The sequence below is a fragment of the Lampetra planeri genome, chromosome 15 (genome assembly GCF_965212315.1).
Source record: "Lampetra planeri chromosome 15, kcLamPlan1.2.h2, whole genome shotgun sequence".
In the NCBI taxonomy this organism is placed as follows: domain Eukaryota; kingdom Metazoa; phylum Chordata; class Hyperoartia; order Petromyzontiformes; family Petromyzontidae; genus Lampetra; species Lampetra planeri.
In genome coordinates, this window is record NC_136121.1 from 13,183,220 (window position 1) to 13,206,867 (window position 23,648).

The 23,648-nt window shown below is 52.6% G+C and overlaps 2 protein-coding genes across 7 annotated transcripts in view; both read left to right on the forward strand.

Annotated features, from left to right (window-relative positions):
• Positions 1-4,502, forward strand: part of ARFIP1 (ARF interacting protein 1) — a 38,274-nt gene extending 33,772 nt beyond the window's left edge. For all 6 annotated transcript variants that reach the window (XM_078601159.1, XM_078601158.1, XM_078601162.1 and 3 more), the window contains 4 exons: positions 916-1,137; positions 1,839-1,996; positions 2,395-2,569; positions 3,107-4,502. In XM_078601159.1, the coding sequence (XP_078457285.1) occupies positions 916-1,137; positions 1,839-1,996; positions 2,395-2,569; positions 3,107-3,262 (711 nt within the window). In that variant the 3' untranslated portion in view covers positions 3,263-4,502. The remainder of the gene's footprint in view (positions 1-915; positions 1,138-1,838; positions 1,997-2,394; positions 2,570-3,106) is intronic.
• Positions 4,503-14,116: 9,614 nt separating this feature from the next.
• FHDC1 (FH2 domain containing 1) overlaps positions 14,117-23,648 on the forward strand; it is a 36,990-nt gene continuing 27,458 nt past the window's right edge. The window contains exons 1-2 of the mRNA XM_078601165.1: positions 14,117-14,280; positions 21,115-21,724. Of these exons, the coding sequence (XP_078457291.1) occupies positions 21,314-21,724 (411 nt within the window). The 5' untranslated portion in view covers positions 14,117-14,280; positions 21,115-21,313. The remainder of the gene's footprint in view (positions 14,281-21,114; positions 21,725-23,648) is intronic.

Genomic DNA, 23,648 nt, shown 5'->3' on the forward strand with positions numbered 1-23,648 from the left:
ATAGTGAAGAAACTATTTGAAGTTATTTTATTTCAGAATAGGCTTGCGTTACTCTCGGCACACAAAATTACAATTTGTATTTATAAAGCCCATGCTCATTCATGGCATGGGGGTGGCCCTCACCTCGTAGTGAATTGACGAGAGGGCCGCACTTACGCTTGTCTGGCATCTTAAGTACAGGCGGCATCGCGAGACGCTGCACAAACGGCGGGCCACGTGCGTCACAGCGACGGCAGTTTGTGGCCTGCGCCCAGTGGCTGGGTTGGCTGGCCTTGCTTCATTCAGCTTCTGACAGAGAGTGGCTTGGAGTTGAAGAGTTGAAGAGTTGAATAGTTTCTATTTTACAGTGACATTTACAGGTAGAGCCCAGGGAAGAAACACGGTGTTCATCTGACTCGCACAGAGTGCTGGGCTCCCAAAGATAGCCTTCGGCTCTTTATTGTGCTTGCGTATACTCCGCGCATTCGCATGCAGGCACGACATTTACACGCAAACCAACTAACTTTACATTCAACCGGATATTTCCGCTTGCTGGTGTTATTATAAACTGTCATTTAATTTCCGTGCACCGTTTAGATCATAATTGCGGGTCTAGGCAAAACAGAGTTTGCATTTTAAGCGCACGTGGTCCAATGATGGGTTTATCTTGCCATCTTTTTCGAAAAGGGCAGGTGCCCTCAATCTGGGATGCTTTTTTAAGTGTTACCTTGTTCGCATCGGCACGGCGCCACGTGGGCGTAGCCCCCCGAACGCGTGCGTACGTGCGTGCGTGCCTTACATGCCACCGCTTGCGCGCTTGGTCCCGGGTGCCCACGCGTGCGAGTCCACGTGCTACGCAACTGCTCGTGTGACCGCGCGCTCGGTCCCCCCCCCCCCCTCCACGTGTCCCCACCCCCCACGTGTTCGCACGAACAGTGCACCAAGCAAGTGCTGTCGGAGCGATTCGGGCGCGGCTCGCGCACCGTCGACCTGCAGCTGGAGGCTCAGATCGAGGTGCTGCGGGACACCAAGCGCAAGTACGAGAGCGTCCTGCGGCTGGCGCGTGAACTCACGCGCCACTTCTACCAAGTGGTGCAGACGCAGCGCTCGCTCGGCGACGCTTTCGCCGACCTCGGCCAGAAGTCGCCGGAGCTGCAGGCGAGTAGTCCCCGAGGGGGCGACGTGCGAGCTTCCGCGCTTGCACTGCGTCACCGCCCGCCTCGGCCACCGCCGGCTCTCGGGCAGGGCTGGGGAACCTACGGCCCTGCAGAACAGATGTGACTCGTGGAACAGATACTGCCTGCCCGAGAGATATGGCCATGCGACTTAGTTTCACATGGCCTTCAGCCAAATGAGACCTTACCGCTTTGAAATGGCCAGCACATTGTCTTTTTTTGTCACTGCAGGCATCTTAGCCTCACTAAATGGGTACTATTTTTGACATGGCATCACTGAACCTTATTTTAGTTTCATAATTTTAGCATGCGCGTTCACCTTAGTCACTGTGAAGGCGCCTTTATACGCGGTCGACACACGTAATATTTCGCGTTATTGGATAACGCGGTTAGGAATAGGTTCCCTCCTGCTGCAGCAGAACCTCAATGGGCGTGGCAACATAAATGTCTTCATGACGTTCGGATACAAGATTGGCCATTAGTGCCGCAACTTATACATTCTCTGTTCCTGGTTAGTGGGACTGTGTGCTTCACTTGCAAGAGGTCATATTTTTCATAGCGCAAATCTCTCTCGCGTCACTGCTTTTAATCACACGGCATTGCAGAACACTGCTTGTTTTGAGCTAATCGCGGTGACTTAATGGGACGAAAAAATTGATTACTTGTGTATGCGTCGCCGTGCAGGAGGAGTTTGGGTACAACGCGGAAACGCAGCGGCTGCTGTGTAAAAACGGCGAGACACTTCTGGGAGCCGTCAACTTCTTTGTGTCGAGTGTGAACACTCTGGTCAACAAGACGATGGAGGACACCCTGTTGACTATTAAGATGTATGAGAACGCCAGGTGAGGATGCAACGTCGACAAGGCCAGCGATTTAAATGACCCGAAGCCTAACGCCGTCTCTTCATCTATGATTGTTGGGCAAGGTTTTTTGCTGGAGGTATATGATATTTAAAACCCCTGCTTTGACAACAAAAACCCATGTTTGTTCGAAGGTGAGCATATTTGTCGAGATATTTTTTTTAAAGATGAACACAACTCATGCCGTTTGATTTAATGGCCACCCATTCATTTATAATTCAAAGTATTGGAACGATTAAAAAGTTATGCAACAATCCTCGCTAAAAGGACACTCATTTCCAATGGTTAGTTTCCCATGTGCGACTTAATACGCATCAGTAGTATGCATGACGTACGTGCGTGTGGGACCGCGCGTGTGTGCGTGTGTGTGCTCGCGACAGAGTGGAGTACGATGCTTACCGGACGGACCTGGAGGAGCTCAGCTTGGGCCCCCGCGACTCGGCCGTCGTCGTCAAGATCGACGCGGCGCAGCAACATTTCTCGGCGCACAAGGAGAAGTACGAGCGTCTGCGCGGCGACGTCGCCATCAAGCTCAAGTTCCTCGAGGAGAACAAGGTCTCTCTTCGTCCTCCACCGCGGGCGCTCGTTCGCCGACGACGCATTGTTGTTCACCTCGATGTTCACCCGTCGTGCGAGCGACCTCGACGCGTGCGTTCGGCCCCCCCCCCCCCCCCCCATCGGTTCGTGGCAAGGAAAGCCTTCGAGAGAAAGGGAATTTGATATTGGCGATGCTCTTCTAATAGATTTGTCATGTCTCCCAACAGTGTTGCTTTTATTTTTTTCAAGCAGCATAGTTCGACGTGAAAAGTATGTGAGCGTTTATCGTCGTCGGTGTAGGATTTCCCTCCGGCTATTAATATCTTCTTTGCGAGACCCAGACACTTGCTTTTTACAATGCGGCTCAAATAGCTGCAGTGCCATTTCCGTCTCTGTTTAGGGGGAGGCATGTTGGCTGTTGGTGTGAGAGGCACCTCGCGGTTGTTGTTTCAGCCCTGCGGATCCCCCTGCAGCCCCCCCCCCACCACCCCTCCCCCCCCAAAACCCCCCATGGTGCTGTGCCCTCAAGGCTTGTGTGTCTGTCTCGGCTGACAGGTCAAAGTGATGCACAAGCAGCTCCTGCTGTTCCACAACGCCATCTCGGCGTACTTTGCGGGGAACCAGCAGCAGCTGGAGCAGACGCTGAAACAGTTCAACATTCAGCTGAAGACCCCTGGCTCGGACAAGCCGTCTTGGCTGGAGGAGCAGTGAACGCGAGACTCGCGGTCCTGCGACGCACTCGCAAAGACGAAGACACGCACGCTCTCTCCTAGACACACGACAATCACGCACGCAAACATGCCCCCACGCTCACGTTTTTCGGGCACAGGTACATAGACGCAAACGTCCACGTCTGCGCTTAACAGCTCCAACCCCCGCCGGGTCAGGCATGCCTTTCTGATGGGGGGACAGCCATTGAGCGCAAAGTCACGTGCACCTCTATGCACGCACTTTGAGTTTCACGCGTGCCTACACCTCCGTGCACGCACACATGGTCGTGCAAACGGCAGACAGAACCCGCGTAAGCATTTTTCTGACCCGTGAACGAGTGTTAAGGAAAGAGTAAAAAATGGTAAATGCAAATGAACACGCAAAACACACACAAGGGTAAATGCAATGTCTCTGTACTTGGCTAGATGGCAATAATAGAGGAATCTTTACGTTCGTTTAAAGCAGCCGGCGTTGCTTCGCGACTGTTAGGGTCATCTACAGAGTCGACACGACAAAGAGGGAATCTGCGTTTCCGTGCTCCTGCAGGCCACACTCGCCTCTGGTAGCCGCGGCACGAACGACCCCCTGTAGCACTGCAGTGTAAACAATTTCGGAAGCCCACTCGGTACGACCCAGACAGTCTTATTTTCACTTTCATATTGACCATGGCGCCGATGCATACCAAATTTCTACTTGAATTGAGTAACGGGCGATGGCTTTGACGCTCCGTCTCTGATTGTTTTCTGGTTTGTGCAGTAAAAGTGCATCTATGATGGTAATTATTTTACTCCGGATTAAAAAAAAACATAACATAGAAAAGTATATTTATTGAATGACTGATGGGCCGAGTGCTATGAAGTTGATGACTTGCCCCGTTGGAGTCGGCTGTTGTCACAGGGTGGGGACAGCCCTTGCCTGCTCGTAGTCCCAACGAGCCTGACGCTCGCACTGGTCGGGGCGAAACGGTTGCGTGCAGCCACTCGTGACACAAATTACCACATTTAATCTTAGCATTTTTGCAGATACATTGAATTAAAATTCATATTCCGACTGACGCGCCTTTTGTGAAAGGTGTTAGACTTCAGAAGGCATTCCTGATTGTGTGTGCTTTAGCTTTTGTGATTATCTTGGCGCTATATAAACGACTGTGTGTTTATTTGCAAAGACGATTGTACGTGTTAAGAACTCAACCATGTAAATGAATGAAATTGGTCCATATTCCATGAGTCATAAAACTTGAGCAAATGGGGAAAAAAACTATGCTTGTGGCAATAATTGCTTTGGCCAAGTGGAGTAATTTTGGTGTAAATTGGGAGTGGTAACCAGGTGGTGGGTTTGGTGATACATGTAATATTGGGTTTTGGGTGTTAACTTCTCCTGGGCATAAGTGTCATGTGTGTTGTATATTTGGAATGCGTGGGCATCTGTTGGCCTCTTGTGTTCCACTGCTGGTCAATGAAAAGGAAGTCCATTCCAAGTCCACTGCTTTTTGTTCATAGGGGATTACCACTGGTTTTGATTCCGGCAGTCCATTTCACCTTTGTAGCTGTGTATAGTTTGCAGTAATGATTTTTTTTAGATTTACAACTGAAGTTTAAAGGAATATGCAACCTAAAACATATTTATTGTAGTACTTAGCCTGTGTGCCCAAGCTGGGCAACATAAGTTTGAAGCTTTGTCAATGGTTAGAGACATCAAAGCTGTAGTTGGGTGCATCATTCTGGCACTTCAGTGACATCACACTCATACGTTTTAGTACCACATCAGTGGAGTGACGTCACTTGATTACGATGGCACATTTAGCCATAATTGGAACTCTTTGCTTTCTCAAAGTTTCAAACTTTTTTGTCAGGCGCATGCATCTTAGGCGTGTACCTAAGAAAATAGGTATGTGTTTTGGGTTGCATATTCGATGAACATGAATGCCCCTTGTATGCATTTTTCAACATGGACACGGTTTAAGTCATGCTGTGCTGTAAGAACTGGAATCGTTTCTTGCTCTACATTGTGTTTTTTCAGGCACTTTGTTCTCAATATTGTAGGGCCGAGCGAGGTCACCGATCGCTCTCTGCTCTGCCACATATCAGCCATTGTCCAGACCGGTATTCTTCACTCATTTTCGGAGGGGGGGCCACTTTCGCCAATAAGACATCATGAGTGTGAGGGCCGCCTGCAAAGGGGTGTTTTCACGTTTGTGTTTTGTCGGGGGCCCGCACTAAAGGCCACCTTGCAATGAAGAACACTGGTCCAGACCCAATGTTAGGCAGGAGCAGCAGTTACCGATCACCCTGCGGTGTATGTATGTCGAAGTTCTTTCGCACTGTACGTAGCCAATCGTGCTTTTCGGAGGTGCTTAATGCGGAGCATTGCATATTATATTACATATTGCGTCTCAGTGGGTTACGCCTTACGACAGTGATGTGCAAGGCCACGTGATTGCGGTGAATGTGTTTTGGTCGCTGGCTAACATTGAGGCTTACCGACTCATCCCTGAAAATTTGGCCATAAATTATCTGTTTCAACGCTGTGGGCAAAAACGCGGGGCTAAGTGCTACTATCCATCGCTTGTTCTTTTTTAATTGTACACTACAAATGGTACATTTTAAATAGGCTCATTCCACAAACATATTTTGGCCCACATTTTGCACGTGTTGGTTACTGCCAGAATTATATTTTTTTCATTTCCGTGTGCATTCAAGGTGGATGTTTTTTTTAGCTTGAGTATACTATGAGAGCACGTGCTGGGAAAAAGCAAACATCTTAAGTTCTTGAATTCTCAGAAAGGAATGGGATTGCATTGCTCTGTGGTTTAGTTACTCACAGTTGCGTTCATTTCCAGCAAACCACCCAAGGAGAAACGTCAACTCCAGACTTTGATTTCGAGTGACCTCTTTTATGCCAAGCTTATGCTTGTAGGGCTTTGAGCAAACTGCTTTCCCCAGATGCTTTATTGACATTAATATAACTGTGTATTTGGCATTAGTCTGTGTTGGGAACCTTGGTTCATTAACCACAAGGGGCCTGTTCTCTTGCTGCCCATGCGTTGAGCATGGAGTAGTTGGTTTTTTGTGATGAATGAACAGGGACATCCTGCACCCGTGGGTTTGATTCACTTGCTGTGTTGGTCATGGGCTGGAACTGTTCAGTTAAAATCGACACAACTGCTAACCGGCACTAAATGAGTCTCCCTCCACTTTCATAGAGGTCTAAATAAACTCTATCTTTCCAATGAAATAAAGCGACCTCTAGCATTGCATTTTTTATTGCACTAAACACGGATCCTATCTGTGACTTGCAGAGTAGTGTTTGGAATATAAAATGTAATATTGTGAATGCTGCGGGGATCTAATAGATGCATGTGCAGTGTGTGACCATGGACATGTCGATGGGACCAAATTTAAAGGGTTCTGTAGAATTTCGCCGGCTAGAGGTTCCCGTAACAAACAAAACATTTGACAACCACCTTTACCGCAGAGCATTTAATTGACAAGCGTGGAAGAGTTGACCAAATAGCCTCGAGCGGGGTGGTTGAGAGCTCGCAATTGAAGGCCCTTCTGTCAGCAGTGGCGTGGCCAAGAAATTGTGGGGCCTGCACCTTAACCTATTTGTATTCACAATGCATACTGTACGGCTGAATGCTGCTGCCAGGCATAGTTGAAATAAAACTAACAAAAACAACCTCTTGCCGGTTTCTCTAGGTGCTGTAATTCACCGAGAAGTTGGCAAACGTAGCAGTTGTAAAGTCCGAACATTTGGTGTGTGTCCCCTCCCGCACTTGCACGGACGAGCACCTTGCTTGTGTGCGCCGTGATGGTGACTTCTCGACCAGCGCTTCTGTGACAATGACGGTCGCCCCTCATATTATGTATAGTGTGCAATGCGGTGTCGGTACGCGTGCTCTGTAAATGCGCTCGGTTGAGCCTTCAATTCGATTTTATCCTCTGCTCATTTTCCTGGGTTTAATTATTTTTTTTATATATATTATAGGCCGGTATATATAAATATCTATATAAAGCTGTAATGCGTATTATGATAAGAGCAGGGCTTAATTTTTTCATGGAATATTTTCCGGGGTCCGGAAATATTTTCTGGAGCTCAGCCCTGGACAGCTCCGGTTAAAATTAAGCCCTGAGATCGAGTACTCGACATTGGTGATGTCGGAACAACCCCCCCCCCCACACCTCGTGTGTGTGTGCGTGCGGCCGTGTGAGTCGAACGCTGATGTCCCATCATTAACCTTAACCCGCGTATAAGATTCCCCGGGACTCACATCCATATACGCACACGAACTATTAACACACCGTTTTTCTGTTTGTGGGGTTTGTTTTTTTTCCTGTCCGAATTAACGATACAGTATATTTCGAAACGGAAGGATACTGCGATAGATCCAATGTAGGCGCATCGATGGAAGTAACATGCTGTACAGATACGTCCGAGCAGCTGGGACCCCATTCAACAATGGGACGTCTGCATGACTTAGAGGAAGTATGGATAATCTGGGGTGGGGTGGGGGGGAATTAATCAAATGATTTTCTGTAACATTGCGCCGGGCATCGCGGAGTCGCGCACACCTTTGCTATCTGAGCGGCTGATTGTAACATCTGCGCATCGCCTTTGGTGTCTCAATTGATGCCTTGGTCGAGAAAGTCAGTCTGGCGTTTGATTTCCCGGTTGAGAACGAAGAGCGTTAATGAAATAGTTAATATAATGATGATTATCATGATGATAATTCCGTTATTCGCGTTTTTGGAGTCCGGTGTGGATGGGGACATTTTTTGTTGGTTAGAATATAGAGAAATGTTACACTGATCCGTCTGTATTGTAAGAATAATGAGAAGAAAGATTAAAATCAAACCTCTATAGGTTTTCTTGTTGTCTGCTGCTTTGCAGCTTACAAGTCGGCGACTTGACAGATCTGTTATTTACGGAGCGGATGAGAGAGGGCATGTGTGTGTGTGTGGTCCGAACGGACACCGTGAGTCCGCTTCATTGATGAGGGCCTCCATGTGTAAATACTCCACGTGCCCGCGGATGGGTGTGTGGGAAATGGGGTGGGGGGGGGTCACGTGGTGCTTGTAATTGGATGAGTGCGGCTGCTTTCCGTAATTTCTTGTAACGATTCTTAAAACGTGTGTGAATAAAAACTAGTGAAACTCGTTTCGCTCCCGCAACTTGCAGATTCGCGTCCGTGCTTTAAGCCCCTGCTGCTTCCTGGACTCGCCACCCTTCCCAACTTTGCCAAAACAGAATATTTATTTTTAAAACGCAGTTGATGAGACCAAGGCTCTCAAACGACAAGGAGCCTAATAGGTGTTCGTACGTTTATTGAACTGAGCGTCGCTGTTCTAAGGACTTGGATGGAGGCGCGGGGTGGGGGGGATGGCGAGAGAGGAATTCCAAAGTCGAGCGGTGCGAGGAACGAAGCATAAACGAGTGTGTTTGACCTGCACTGTGGTGAGTGAGAGGGTGATGCGGTTGTCGTGACCCGCAAGTTTTGTGGCTGGAGACTGTGAACGAGACGCAACAGTAAGCCCGGTAGACAGCCCTCAACGTGGGTGGAGGAGTGAATGGGTGAAGTTCATTGAAACAAAAACCCCGCGGTAGAAGCGACACGAAGGGTGATAGGGAGGCGACTGAATAGACCCTTTTTGCCGCAGCCCCAGTGAATGCCGCCGAAAAAGAGCTGCAGGCCCAATGATTCTGGTTAGTTCCCTTTTGGCATCGTAACATCTGTCACAACGCGCCCGGCGCATGCACTTATATACTGTACTGTGCATACACGTCTGTTTGCAGGCAGGCGTATACATATATATTTTTAAACGACAGTATAGCAAGTAATAGGCGATATATTTCATTTTTTAGGACCGAGTTGCTGAACCTGTAGCTAGATATGCAGCAGCAGCAGGAGCACACCGCGGCCCCGGAGGGGGGAATCCACGTGAGAGAATAATTGGAGACTTCCAACCGACACAACAGATGATCATAATCACGAGTTGCCACCGCGGGGGGAGAAGGGCGCCTCTAATCGCGCGGTGCCGAATCGTCCTCACGCCCCCCACGGGAACGCGACCGACCCAGGGCAAGACTCCTCTCGGCGTTACGAGCTGAGCGCCTTAATTTGATACTTTTTTCATCATGGGACCTCCTTTGCCAGTACCAAAATATACTAATAGGGTTTCCCCATTTTTTCTGGCAACAAAACTGACACCTTTTGCAAGGAATCACGCTTACATTAACCACAATACTTGCAGTCAAATGCAAACATTTGACTTGCGTTTGACTGCAAGTATTGTGGTTAATGTAAGCATGATTCCTTCCAAAAGGTGTCAGTTTTGTTGCCAGAAAAAAGGGGAAAACCCTATTAGTCGACACTTTTTGTTTGTTTGTTTTCAAACAAACGGCTTTCGCGGCCTTTGTACGTGACCGTCCATCTGTCCGTAACCTCCCCGCAGCCGGCGAGCCAGCAAAACTTAGCTCAAAGTATATCCTGCAGAGTAGACATCCTGCAGAGTAGACTGTATGGATTGTGACATCGCAGCTTCGTGAGAGACGGCTGCGGCTTTGGAATTCCTCCAGCAGTGGATTGACCCATGACTGATGATCACACTGCATGGGCATGGATGATCGATAATAGGAATGCATCAACACTGAAATGCGTGCATGGAGATATGCACGCTTGATCTAACGTGCATACTTACAGCCCCTGCGGCAGTCCACTGCTGAATTAGTGCCCATCCACGTCGTGTGTGGTTCGTGAGGGTTGTTTCACCATACTTCACCACTCTGGTGAAGCCCCCCCCCCCCCCTGGAGGTGGGGGATAGAGGGTGGGGGCACCTATATCGGTTCAGGAATCAATTACCGGTCACCCATGTTCGCCGGGGCGAGGAAATCGAACATCTGGTCGCCGGGTTCGCAACTCCGCGCGCTAATCACTGCGCCACCGCTCCCCACGGTGAGCTGTGAACTCAAAAGTCATCTGTCTATCTTATCGAGGTGGTGCAAGCGGAGAGGGAGGCAGCCCGGACTCTGCCGATCAGGGCACACCTTGGGGGATTGTCTCAGGCTTTAGTGGACAATCTGCCGGTAATGATTTGTAAGTTCAAAATTGATGTGTGGTTTCTCGCGTTTTGTTTAATGGACACGGAGCCGCCGTTGGAGGTGGTTGCGCATGGAACTACCTAATCCCCCGGTGCCAGATCGGGTGCCTGGGGTCATTACACGTCTGGGACACACGGCCCCTGCCCCTGCTGCTGCTGCTACCCTGGTGATGAAATACCAAGGAAGAATACACACGCACACGCATGAATACAGTTGCGTTATCCAACACGCGTTTGCTTGACTGTGAAGGTATTTAAGTATCGGGACGAAGCCGGCGAGTAGTTGGCAGGGCAAAACGCGTTTACGTCTCTGCAAATAGGCATGTTTTAGCTCTTGGTTATCGTCTCCACGTTATGGGCAACCCCATCTTACCCAAACAAAACTTTATTCTGGCAAATATCGGTCGCAAAATTCTACGTGTTAAATTGGCAACCCTTTGGTCAATGTTACCGGTTTATGTCGAGACTGAGTCCCTAACACCAACGTCACTCTCAACTAAGGTCTCGTTGCAGTTTGTCAATTTGTACAATAATGATCGTGACCCCACGTTACAGACTCACATAGATTACGATCTTTAACATACTGTTGGGGGCAAGTGCTGCTAGCGAGCACATCTGAAGGCCGGCACGGGACACGAGGGGAAGGGTCACCAACACCACGTCAGGCCGCCTTTGTCTCCCCAGTGTTCATTTTCACCCCTCACCCGCAGCAGGTCCTCATTTAAGGCAGAGTCGACCTAGGGGGGAGGGGGCCCAGGACAGGTTCAGATACCACTCGCCGCTTGGTGTCAGCCGTGGCGAGGAATCTAACTCAGGTGGCCGAGTTCGCAGAGCGATGTGCCACCACCCCCCCCCCCCACCCATATATAACACAGAGCAGTATGCTGTATGTACAGACACAATATCGCACGCAATTGCTGAAAGAATGGCGTGAATTAACGAGAATGTACGTGGCTTTGAATTGTTCCCTATTTTTTTGTACAACACTTTCACGGACAGGTTCCATACCATTGGCAGCAACAACTGGATTCTCAAGTGTAGCGAGTTGATGGCTTCATTGCCCATCGCCAACGATGGGGCCCAGCCACCGTGCCGTCTTCGACAAACGGGGCCCCATTGAATGCCTTGCATCAAGTCCCGGCAGTAATTAGAGTCGGTTTGGATATTGAGAGGAGGCCGGGACTAAGTTGAGTGGCGTGGCTTGAGATGGATGGGTGGGGGGGGTGGGACTGCGAGCCGGAGAGAGATACATTTGGTGAGAGAGATATAGATGGGAGTGGTGGTGGTGAGAGAGGATGTGTGGAAAGTGCAGGTGATGAGAGGGGTCATGTGTTGGAGGCTATTCCGCCGCTTGGCATAGAGTCTCACAGAACCCATTCTGGGATTGTGGATGCGAGGGTTGGTGACCCTATTTCCCCATCACTGGATGGAGTCAGACAGACAGACACTCCAACGCCCTGTTGCCCTAATTTTTTTTTTCTGGAGAAGGACCGTAAATATTAGTCTGCCATTAACGGATTAAGCATGTTGGACCGCCTTACAGCCCATGGGTGTCTGTGAAAAGCCACGCAAATCCAGGGCCAGCGAGCATTCCGTTTAATTTCCATTCCTGAGAAAACATTTTCAAGATTCTCATGACGAGGTCCAGACGGTGCCGCGAATAAATGAATCACTGACTTTATTACGAATGGTCGAGAGAGCGCGGTGAGGCTGTTGCGAGGCTTTGAATCCCGTCTGAACCATGTTGTCGCCTTTTCCAGTTTATAAGACGTACTTTTCCTCCTGTATATATATATTTTTAAAGGAAACATTGGGTGTGTGTCCGGGATGGTGGAGTCTCGACAAGCCTGGCCGCTCACCGAGCCGCGTCGCCGGACATCTCACCGCGACCACTGATGCCCGACTGGGTCGTCTGCTGCTGCTGCGCGTTCGGGGCGCTACAGAGTGAGTGTGTGTGGGGAGCGGTGGTGTAGCGGTTAGCGCTACGCCGCGCTACGAACCCGGCCACCCGAGTTCGATTCCCTCGCACGGCCACCAACACCAGTGACGATTATCTGAACCGGTCCTGGGCCTCCCGCTCGGTCGACTCAGCTTCAAATGAGTGCCTGGTGCGCTGTGTAAACATCGCCAATAGGGAGACAAAGGCGGTCGGGCTTGGTGCTGGTCACCCCCCCCCCCCCGTGTAGCGTTCTGACCTTCATAGGTGCTCGCTAACAGCACTTGCCCCAACAGTCTGTTAAGGCTATACGGGGGATTTTTGTCTTTGTTTTCTGACCAGATTTATAAAACTATTGACACGGGCACAAGTTTGGGGTGCGTCTTACTTTCCAGAGCGTCTTATAATCCGAAGTCCACGGTCGCTATCTGCTCAACAGCCTGCAACCTGCCCCCATCATGTCAACGTGCACACGCAGCTCTTTTGCCAATCCACTGCTGGGTGAATATCTCCCCACGTCACACGAATGGTGGTATTTGTGTTGTTGTATTATACTTCACCACGCTGGTGATCGCGGGGTTGTGAAGACCCAGGGGGCCGTGAAGAGAATCGAACCTCGTAGCGCAGGGTCGCGAACCAATGTCCCACCGCTCCACGTATCCAAGGCAACGAGTAATGAACGATGTCCATGTGAATATGCAGGGCGATAAATTTATAAATACCCCGCTAAATCAAAGACAGAGTAAACAATGCTATTTTAGAGCCCCCACATTGTCTCCCATCAACCTCAATAGACGTATTAGACCCGTAACGCTCTGTGTTTGATAACAATAATAACGATGCAGCCACCGCTTTCGCGATATTAATTCGCCCGTTGAGAAGAGAGGGCAGTGATGGGGTGATTATACATCAGTGGGGTGTCTATAAACGGATCACCACGGAGATTGTCGCCGCAGTTGTAAAGGCGCAACTCCTGAGAAATGCTTGCTCGCTCCACTGCTGATGGAAGTTCCTTCACTGGCGGTCGCTTTAGAAAGCCCCTTTAGACTATAGATGACCACGTTCGAGGCGGTTTTGGTCCACTCTCGCACTGGCCATACAACAACAAGAAGAATTATAATGAGAAGAGGTGGCAGCAACTGCCCACACTTTACCCCATCGCTCCAGCGGCCGCGCAGAGAGACGTCTCGGCTAGGAAAGTCTCGGCGTGCGCGCTGCATTTTTACATCGCCGTGGCGGAGTTCCTCCCAGCAGCGATTGTCAAGATAACTCTGCGTAAAGATAACTCTTTGTCAACATAATTCGTCTCGAGCAAGATCTCCTTCTCGTCTGCGAGGTTTTGGCTGCTGGGTGTAAAGGGGCCGTGCGGGCTGACTCGTTATCAGCAGCAGCAGCAGATGCTGTCTGGCAGGCTGGTTCCACCGTGCAAACACAACACACTCCTCTCTGCTTCTGAGAAACGGATTTACCGAAGCAAGGGAGATTGTCAGAATTAATGCATGGACAGGGGGGGGGGGGCTCTGTGGTGGGGAGGGGGGAAGACCCGCGAGCTGCTGCTGCTGCCTTCAATCCAGAAGCAAGGGGGGGGGTAGCTGGAGGATGATGCGGGGGGGGGGTAGCTGGAGGATGATGCGGGGCGTCCCGCGGGTGGGAGGCAGAGCAAGAGACGGGTTATGTTAGGGTACGGATAGAAGAGGGATAGTGGGTGGAGGGGCAGGAGGAGGGATAGGGGTGGAGGGGGAGGCGTAGGGGGGGAGGAGCTCACAGAAGGCGAGGCTCAGACCTGCCAGGGATCATAATTGTCGAGAGCGAGCGTCGCGAGGCCACGGTGCGGTCTCCTCCGTGCTATGAAGTAGGGCCGTTGCCCGAAACGTCGCCTCATATATATTTGTTTGCATTTGGAGGCGGTGTTATTGACGAAGGTGTTGAGTTGACGGCCTGCCGCGTCACTCAACTCCCCATCAAGCAAGGCGACGCATGAACCGTGAGTCCGTCTGTGCGCGTGTGCATCACTCAAAGTGCACCTAGCATGGCACACACCGCCACTTAGTCGGCGAATGGCGGTTGTTGTTGTTGCTGCTGCTGCTGCATGATTCACAATTGCGGGGAGCGGTAGTGCAGTGGCGGTCTCTCGCGCGTGGCATTTGAAGAGCGACTGACAAACAATTCTAACTGTGCTCAATTTGGCAATCAATTCGATAGCGTCTGGAGTTCCTGCGCGTGCGTTGTACTGGTAGGTCGACTCAGCCTCACATGAGCACCTGGTGCCGTGTGTAAACATCGCCACGGGGGAGACAAAGGCGGTCGGGCATGGTGCTGACCACCCACCCCCTCGTGCGCCGTGCCGGCCTTCATAGGTGCTCGCAAACAGCACTTGCCCCTACAGTCTGTTACAGGCTACACGGGGGATCTTTGTCTTCCCCCTGGCTAGCGAGGTGAAGTTAGATCAAACGACTCGTCTGTGACCTCGAAGTCGCGGGGAGGCTCTCATCCAGCAGTGGATGATCCGTGTCGACGGGCGCGTGATCGCGAGCGCACTGCGCTACGAACCCGGCGAGATGCGATGTTTTTCCTTTTCCCGCGCACGGCGAACATCTCTGGGCCTCCCCTAGGTCGGCTCGGCATTATAAAAACGATGACCTGGTGCGATGTGTAAAGATCGCCACTGGGGAGACAAAGGTGGTCGGGTGTCGCGCCTGCCACCGAACCCCCTGCCGTTAATAGATGCTCGCTAACAGCGCTTGCCCACCCTCTCCTCTCGTTTTTCGTCGCCTGTGGTGGGACGCGGCGATGAAGCCGCAAGTCCCAGGCGATTAAACAATCTCGAGTCCAGACAAACAACAACAACAACAAAATCCTCCACCTCGAATCTGGCCTTCTTCTCGATTCGAGACGCCCTGCGCGCGGCGGCCGCGGCGTTCCCTTCGCCCCCGCCGACGCAGCCGCGCTCGCAATGCACGGGGCGACAACGCGAGACACGGAGCCAGCCCCCCAAAGCCCCTACCCCCCGTGTCCGCTCGCTATCTCTCGCTCGCTATCTCTCGCCTCTGAGCTGCCTCGGCGGATTTCGCGAGGAATCTCTTCCCGTGGAGCTATCCAGTCAGATTGGTCGCGCACATTGCGAACTGCTCACGATTGCGTGCTCGCTGTCTTCACGGCCGAGAGGAGCGGTGGTGCAGCGTTCAGATGGAACTCATCTTAACGGAGAGTTCAGATGGAACTCATCTGAACGGAGAGTTCAGATGGAACTCATCTGAACGGAGAGTTCAGATGGAACTCATCTGAACGGAGAGTTCAGATGGAACTCATCTGAACGGAGAGTTCAGATGGAACTCATCTGATTGGAGAGCTCAGATGGAACGCATTTGAATGTAGAGTTCAGATGGAACTCATCTGATTGGAGAGTTCAGATGGAACTCATCTGAATGGAGAGTCCAGATGGAACTTATCTTAACGGAGAGTTCAGATGGAACTCATCTGAATCGAGAGTTCAGATGTAACTCATCTGAACGGAGAGTTCAGATGGAACTCACCTGAACGCAGAGTTCAGATGGAACTCATCTGAATGGAGAGTTCAGATGGAACTCATCTTAACGGAGAGTTCAGATGGAACTCATCTTAACGCAGAGCTCAGATGGAACTCATTTGAATGGAGAGTTCAGATGTAACTCATCTTAACGGAGAGTTCAGATGGAACTCATCTGAACGGAGAGTTCAGATGGAACTCATCTTAACGGAGAGTTCAGATGGAACTCATCTTAACGGAGAGCTCAGATGGAACTCATTTGAATGTAGAGTTCAGATGGAACTCATCTGATTGGAGAGTTCAGATGGAACTCATCTGAATGGAGAGTCCAGATGGAACTTATCTTAACGGAGAGTTCAGATGGAACTCATCTTAACGGAGAGTTCCGATGAGTTCCATCTGAACGGAGAGTTCAGATGGAACTCATCTGAATCGAGAGTTCAGATGGAACTCATCTGAACGGAGAGTTCAGATGGAACTCACCTGAACGCAGAGTTCAGATGGAACTCATCTGAATGGAGAGTTCAGATGGAACTCATCTTAACGCAGAGCTCAGATGGAACTTATTTGAATGGTGAGTTCAGATGGAACTCATCTTAACGGAGAGTTCAGATGGAACTCATCTGAATGGAGAGTTCAAATGGAACTCATCTTAACGGAGAGTTCAGATGGAACTCATTTGAATGGAGAGTTCAGATGGAACTCATCTTAACGGAGAGTTCAGATGGAACTCATCTGAACGGAGAGTTCAGATGGAACTCATCTGAACGGAGAGCTCAGATGGAACTGCTTTTTGCGTGTTTAGTTTGGTGTCCTTACCCCACACCTCTGATTAGCACGTTTGGCTACGTACGGTGCGAAAGAAGTTGAACATACACACGTAAAACCATGGGAACCCCTGCTCTGATATGCGGGACAGAAGATGTTTCATGCGGGATGGAAGTTGCTTCACCATGTGCGGGCTCTCGCGGGAACCTCTCGATGTCCCTGAAGCTGAGCTGATAATGTACATTCGTGTTGTGCGTTTGTGTGCCTGTCGCGATGTGTTAACGTCGCCACTGGCGAGACAAAGGCGGTCGGGCGTGGTGCTGGAACGTACACAATGTCACTCACTCTCAAAGCGTTACCATCACGCCACGCTGCTGGATTAAGGACTCCCTCCCCCCTCGCCACGTCGGTCATGGGGGTTGTTTGAACCATTCTTCACCTTCCTGGCCAATGCGGGTTGGTGAAGTGACTGTGGATTGGGGGGAGGGGAGAGGGGGGGGCACCAGACACCGGTGCAGGTGTCGCTCTTGAGCCACTGATGCTCGCCGTCGTCGCAGGGAGTTGAACGCAGGGGGGGTCACCGGGTTCAGAGCGCGGTGCGTGCCAACCACTGCGCCTCCACTCTCCCACCATGCACCGGCCGTCATAACATTGGGGGAGATTCATTAAATTCGCCGAAGCGTTCGGTAACGACAGGCGAGCAAGCGGCCCCATTGTGCGAGCAAGAAAGAGAGTACAGACATTCTAAAGACAAAGATCCCCCCTATAGCCTTTACCAGACTGTTGGGGCAAGTGCTGTGAGCGTGCACCTACGAAGGCCAGCGCGTCACACACCCGGCCGCCTTTGTCTCCCCAGTGGCAATGTTTAGACATCGCACCGGGCACTCATTGAAGCTGAGTCGACCGAGTGGGCGGCCCAGGACCGGTTCAGATAATCGTCACCGGTGTTGGTGGCCGTGCGAGGGAATCGAACTCGGGTTCGTAGCGCGGCGTAGCGCTAACCGCTCTACCACCGCTCCCCACACACACACTCACTCTGCAGCGCCTCGTACGCGCGCAGCAGCAGCAGACGTCCCAGTCGGGCATCAGTGGTCGCGGTGAGATGTCCGGCGACGCGGCTCGGTGAGCGGCCAGACTTGTCGAGACTCGAACATCGCGGCGGACTTTGTCATGTCGGCGACGGCGTGTGAAAGTGTGGAACGAAACGCGAGTCGACCGCTTTGCGAGGTCCTTTCAAAGGGAGCGAGAGACAAAACAACGACTTTTGAGCCGCTGATGTACAAATGCGTGGCGCGGTGAGACGACTTCCCCGAGGGGTGCTGGTGCCTATGCTTCGTACTCGCGCGCCGGAGTCATGGACACGTCGACAACAAGGGGGGGGGAGGCATTATTGTGCATTGTCGTAGTAGGTTGGTATATTCGTGAAAGTTGATTGCTTGTCCCTTTAGGGGTCAGCCTGCAAGTCACAAGGATTACTGAAGTTGGTTTGCGACCTATAGATGCGTGCAAGGGTTCATTCTGACCGGAAGAAACTGCGGACTTTTTGTGTTGAATATCGGCCACGCACCTAAAGGAACTCCCCGTGTACGATCCTTTGACGTACGTCAAAATCATGGTGGACATTGTTTTTGCGCTGCTAATCGGATGGGGTTCTAGAAACGTCTCAACTCTGTTCTTATTGCTCCACATGTATTTATTTATTTTAAAGTTGAAAACTGTTTTCTTTTTTAATTGAACAAAATCCAGATAACAATCTTAAAATGTCTACGAAGATCAATTCACCCCGTCCGTGCGACGGCCTGTTGCCGAATACTTTATTAGAAATCGCTCACCTGCTACTCACAACACTGCTCCTGACCACTCAGAATTATGATGGAACAACGCAAAGCGAATGATAAAATGGGAACAACAATAATTTACAGCCCTTTGTCAATGCGTTCCTGGATGAAGGGTCCCCCAGGCTGCATCGGCAATGGGGGTTGTTTAACAATACTTCCCCACTCTGGTCAGTGCGGCTTGTGAGTGCGGGGGAGGGGGGGGGTGTGAGCCGTGGGTGGGAATCTAACCGAACCGTGCTGTCGGGTTCACATCGCAGCGCGCTAACCGCTGCACCACCGCTGCCCCCGCCGGCGGAACTGAATCTACGGCGCTGTAATTGTAATCGAGTCCGCGTCGCGTGCGTTACCGCGCAGATCGAATGGTGGCCCAAGTCGCCTCTGGGTGTTTCCTGGGACAAAAGGGGCCTCTACGGTGGGGGCGAGTGGTGAGGGGAGTACCTGGGGTGGTGGTGGTGGTGGGTGGGGGGGCTTCTTCATGTGCGTCAGGCGATCGCGTTGTACACAAAGGCTAGATGGGGGGGGGGGGGGCACCGTGACCCGCCACGGTAAACAGCGCTTTTGTTCCAGCGCTCGCGCGCAACACGAGGAGCGAGTACGCGCGGCAACAGCAGGAACCACGCGGCGCTCCGTCGTGGCCTTTGCACGGCCGCCGACGCCGCCACGTCCAATGCCAATCTCACGACCGCAGTCGACGATACGGCGAGAGTCGTGTACAGGCCTCTGTCGACGCTGGACGCCGGCAACGGGAGGCATCTCCGCGCCGCGTCGATCGCGCGCGGGCTGTTTGAACATTCATCAACAGCTGCGGGTTGGTGACCAAGGGAGCCGTTCAGATGTCACTCGCCACTGATGGTAGCCGCGGCGGGTATTCGATCCTAGGCCACCATCGCCGCCGCCGGGTTCATACTGCAGCGCGTGAAGCCACCGTGTCACCCTCTCCAGCCTGAGTGCCGCCAATGCCCTTGAGCGAGGACGGCCGAAATCTCAATGTTTTACTTTTTAGAAGGGTTCTCCTGCGTGAGAATGTTTGGCCAAGTTTCGCACTTTGAGTATTTGTCTTCTTGTGGGAATAATCTGGAGATCTGCGGGGGGGGGGGGGAATCCCACCGCTGAAACGAGGGTGGCACCACCCCTGGTCACACCTCTCAGCCACACACCTACACCACCTGGCAAGCCCTGCTGGTCGCTCATCCAAGTGCTCAGCCAACGCGATCCCATTCTGTGCACGTAACGTAGATCACCATAATCATCATCATCAGCCATGACCAACGCACTGCTGGATGAAGGCCCTCTCGAAGCCGAGGTTCGAACAGAGCCGGCCGGTTCCCCTGGCACGGCCTTGCAATGTGCGTCTTGCAGAATTGTCACGCGGCCGTCTCATTCGGGGCTCCGCGGTGTCGTCCTCCCACGGTATCGGACAGACCTCCATCTCCCGCGAGGGGGTAAACATCGTTAACGGTGTCGCCTTACTTCGTCAGCCGCGTACACGCACAACCTCACGCCCTCGGATCAGCCATCGTCGCGAATCACAATCCGCGCCACCGCGCCTTATCTGACCTCCGCGAGATTCCCGTCGACGCCTGGCACGCACGCCACGGGGTTTGGAGGTGTGGACTGGACTCAGTCCGTGAGCCCACGGAGGAGACGTTTCACTCGCGGGCAGCGCTTGAGGCGGCAGTACTTTGAGCGGTTGCAACGTCTTGGCGCGGCCGACAACAGTGAGGCGTGCGATGACTCATTTGAAACGAGTTGGGGGTTCACCAAGTGATTCGCTCGTTTTATTTATATTTCTAGCCATGTGAATGAGTACCTTCGGTGGTACCAATGTCTGCTCTGGCCCGTGGATTAATTTGGCCGTGTTGGGACCCGCGGGTTTAGGGTGTGGAGGCGCTGCGTGTCGGTGCGTGCTTGTGTGCAGAGAAATAACTACAATCTCACATTGTAGTCGGTAGGCTAACAGCACTTGCCCCCAACAGTTCATATGCCCATGGGGACCGGGGATCTTTGTCTTTGTCCGCGAGCGGCAGGTGTCAACGTGCGGAAATGTGCACACGCGTGGGAGTTGCGGCCACGCGAAATCGACAGCTGTAGAGACGCGTAGGAGCGCGCAGATGATGATATCCACACCTGTATACACGTACTGCCTTTGTGCCCATCCACTGCTGGATGATTGCCTTCACCACGTTGGTCAGTGCGGATCGGTGAAGGCAGGGGAGCATACAAAGTAGGTGCATAGAAGTGCAGTACAACAATTGATTTTCCTGCACTGGCCGTCTATTATTGCCCACAAAATATCAGGGCCACCCCGCCTGTAACGACCAGCCGTGCGTGGTGGTCGCCCGTCGGGTCTCTCTCCAGGCTCAACCGCTGCTTAGCGTCCCAAACCTGACGAGATCACGCGCATTCCGGGCGATTGGTCATAGGCGCGCACCTGTGTAGGCCCCCGTGAAAGAGTGACACCATAAATACGCAAACGCACACATACGCACACAAACACACACAGACGCACACAAACACACACAGACGCACACAGACACACACAGACACACACAGACGCACACAAACACACACAGACGCACACAGCAGTACGCCTCGAGGCTGCGCGCGCCGCGCGCCGTCGGCCGGGGCCGCTGCGGCTCGCAGTTGAAACCTCGGAGCTCAGCTTCTGCCGTTCTTTGCCTCGCAGGTGGACAAGCGGAGACCTGGCCTCGCCGCCGCGATGATACCCCCTGCCCTCGCTGACCCCGCGACGGACGGCCGCCGCCCCCATCCGACGCGCGGCCGCTGGTAGCTCTCTCTGGCTGCGAGAAGTCCCCGAGGGAATCTACGCTTCGTGCGACGCGACAACCTGCACGACGGAGGGTGGCCGATTCCGCAAATCGACGATGCTCAACATGGATGTGCAGAGCAACGGACGCGCGCTTCTCCCCAACGCCCCGAGTGGATACGCCGCTCCGCCGGCACCACCGCCTCCTCCTCCTCCGCCGCCACCGCCGCCGCCACCGCCGCCCCTTCCCCCGTCCCTGGGCTTCACGGGAGTGACGTCGGGGGGCGACGGCCGGGCCGGCGGCGTGGACGCCAGCAAGAAGAAGATGCGCAAGTTCTTCTGGAACGTCATCCCCAAGGAGCGCATCGAGGGCAAAGCGAACCTGTGGACCATGGGGGGTCGCAGCGACTCGATCGAGCTGGACACTCGGCGCATGGAGGAGCTGTTCTCCAACGCGGACGCCGAGATCCGGACGGGGGCGGCCCTTGGCCTCGTGAAGTCCCACAGCGCGGCGCGGTTGGCTAAGGAGGTGGGTGCTTTTGGCCGTTGTGCGTAGATGTCGAGCGAGTGCGCAGGTGGTGCAACTGCACCGGGGGGCGGGGGGGGGGTGCCCACGTGGGCCGGGGGGGCCCAGATGCCGAGGTAGGAAGGTTGGACAGGAGCCCCCCCCCCCCCCCCCCCCAGGGCCCATGGCAGCCACGTGACACCACTGTGGCTTTCACACCTGGTGATGATTGCTTGTGTTGCAATAGAAACGTCGTGAGAATTTTATTGTTTGATATTTTTATTATTTAATTATTTTATTGTTTCCCTTCTACGTGACTTTACCGAAAGAACCAAGAATATGAACACCAGTGTCTGTTGAGATGTGGTGAGATCAGGGATTAATTTTAGCTGGGTTGGTCTCGGTAAGCACCCTGAACATATTCCCCCATCTGGCACACCACATTCAATAGACCTCTTCCTGTGGCTACTCATCACTTGCCTACTCGAATCGTTCGGTGTTATCACGGTTGGTGAGCAAAGACCCCAAGCGCCAAGATGCCAGTAACAATACTTTTGAGAATATAATAGATGAGAGTAAATATGTTTATTAACTAGAACATCATGCTTAAAACTAGGAATTACAAAGTGGAGCGGTGTGAGGAATGAAGCAGCAAGTGTTTTGACCTCAGCGTGGCGGTTGACCTCAGCGTGGCGGTTGACCTCAGCGTGGCGGTTGACCTCAGCGTGGCGGTTGACACGAAACGGTCGCTCGAGAAAACCGAGTCGTCAAATCGACGAGTGACGCTCACGAGCACAGTGAGCACAGTAGCCGCGATAGAAGAGCGATAGGGAAGCGACAGAGTGCCGGTGAGTGATTGACGGGGGGCAAGTCGGTGAGTGCTGGATGATCAATCAACCTGATTGTGCCGGCGAGCCTGAGAATATTCAGTCGGAAATGAAGCCCAATGGAAACACCCCCTCCCCCACCGACACCTCCCCAACGCCTCCTCGCTCAAGCGTCTGCGCAGTGAAAACAAAATACAAACAAAGCAACACAACCAAAGCCCCATCACGTCTCCGTGAAGTTTGCACAGCGCAACTTTCCATAGAAACGCGCGGGCCGCGTGACTCGAGCGGGGGGGGGGGGGTGTTGGGGGGGGGTCAGAAGGTCAGAAGGCTCCGCTCAGTCAGCGCTCGCTGGCTGCCGGGAGGTGGCAGGTGGAGGGGTTGGTGGGGGGCACGGAGAGGGGGGTGAGTCTCGGAGTGTACGGAGGGGAGGTCACGCGTACGCTCCACACGACCAGGCTGGCCTCCTACCCGCCCCACCGTGCCTCTCCTCTCCACTCGGCCAAACATCCCTGCGTCACGCCCAAGCCGCGACGTCGGAACGCTTCTCTGCCCCGTTGTCGTCTGCCCTCACCTGCATCGTTAAACAAAAAGAAAAGAAAAACGACAATAATCATTCTGGAATGCCACACGTAGCTCCGCGTTGTTCGCTTCCCGCTGGCTAGAGATTCGGATGGCCTCTGCGCAGGCTCGAGCTTGATGAACTTCTGATACCTGACATGGTCGGATGGAGGAGCATCCCCCGGGTGGTACGAGCCTACGGAACTATAAGTTGCAGCACTTGGAGGTGTGGGTAAGAATGTAGTTGGAGTGAACAATTTCGACACCCCCCCCCCCAGTTCTCTACCCACCCCTACGCCGCCCCTCCCCCCCCCTACACTTCCAACCCGTGTCACCTTGTGACGAGGCCAGCGCGTGAGGGATGCCACAGGAACGCGTTTCCACTCATGATCAGTGGCCCGTGATTCATCAGGGCAGGGGCTCCGTTCGCTCGCTCGCTCGCCCAGTGATACAATCAGGGCGGCACTGAGCAAAAGTGGCTCAACTTAAACACTGACCTCCGTGAAATCCGTCCGAACGTTAACACAGCTCTTGCCCTACCCATTGGCAGTGTTAGCGGG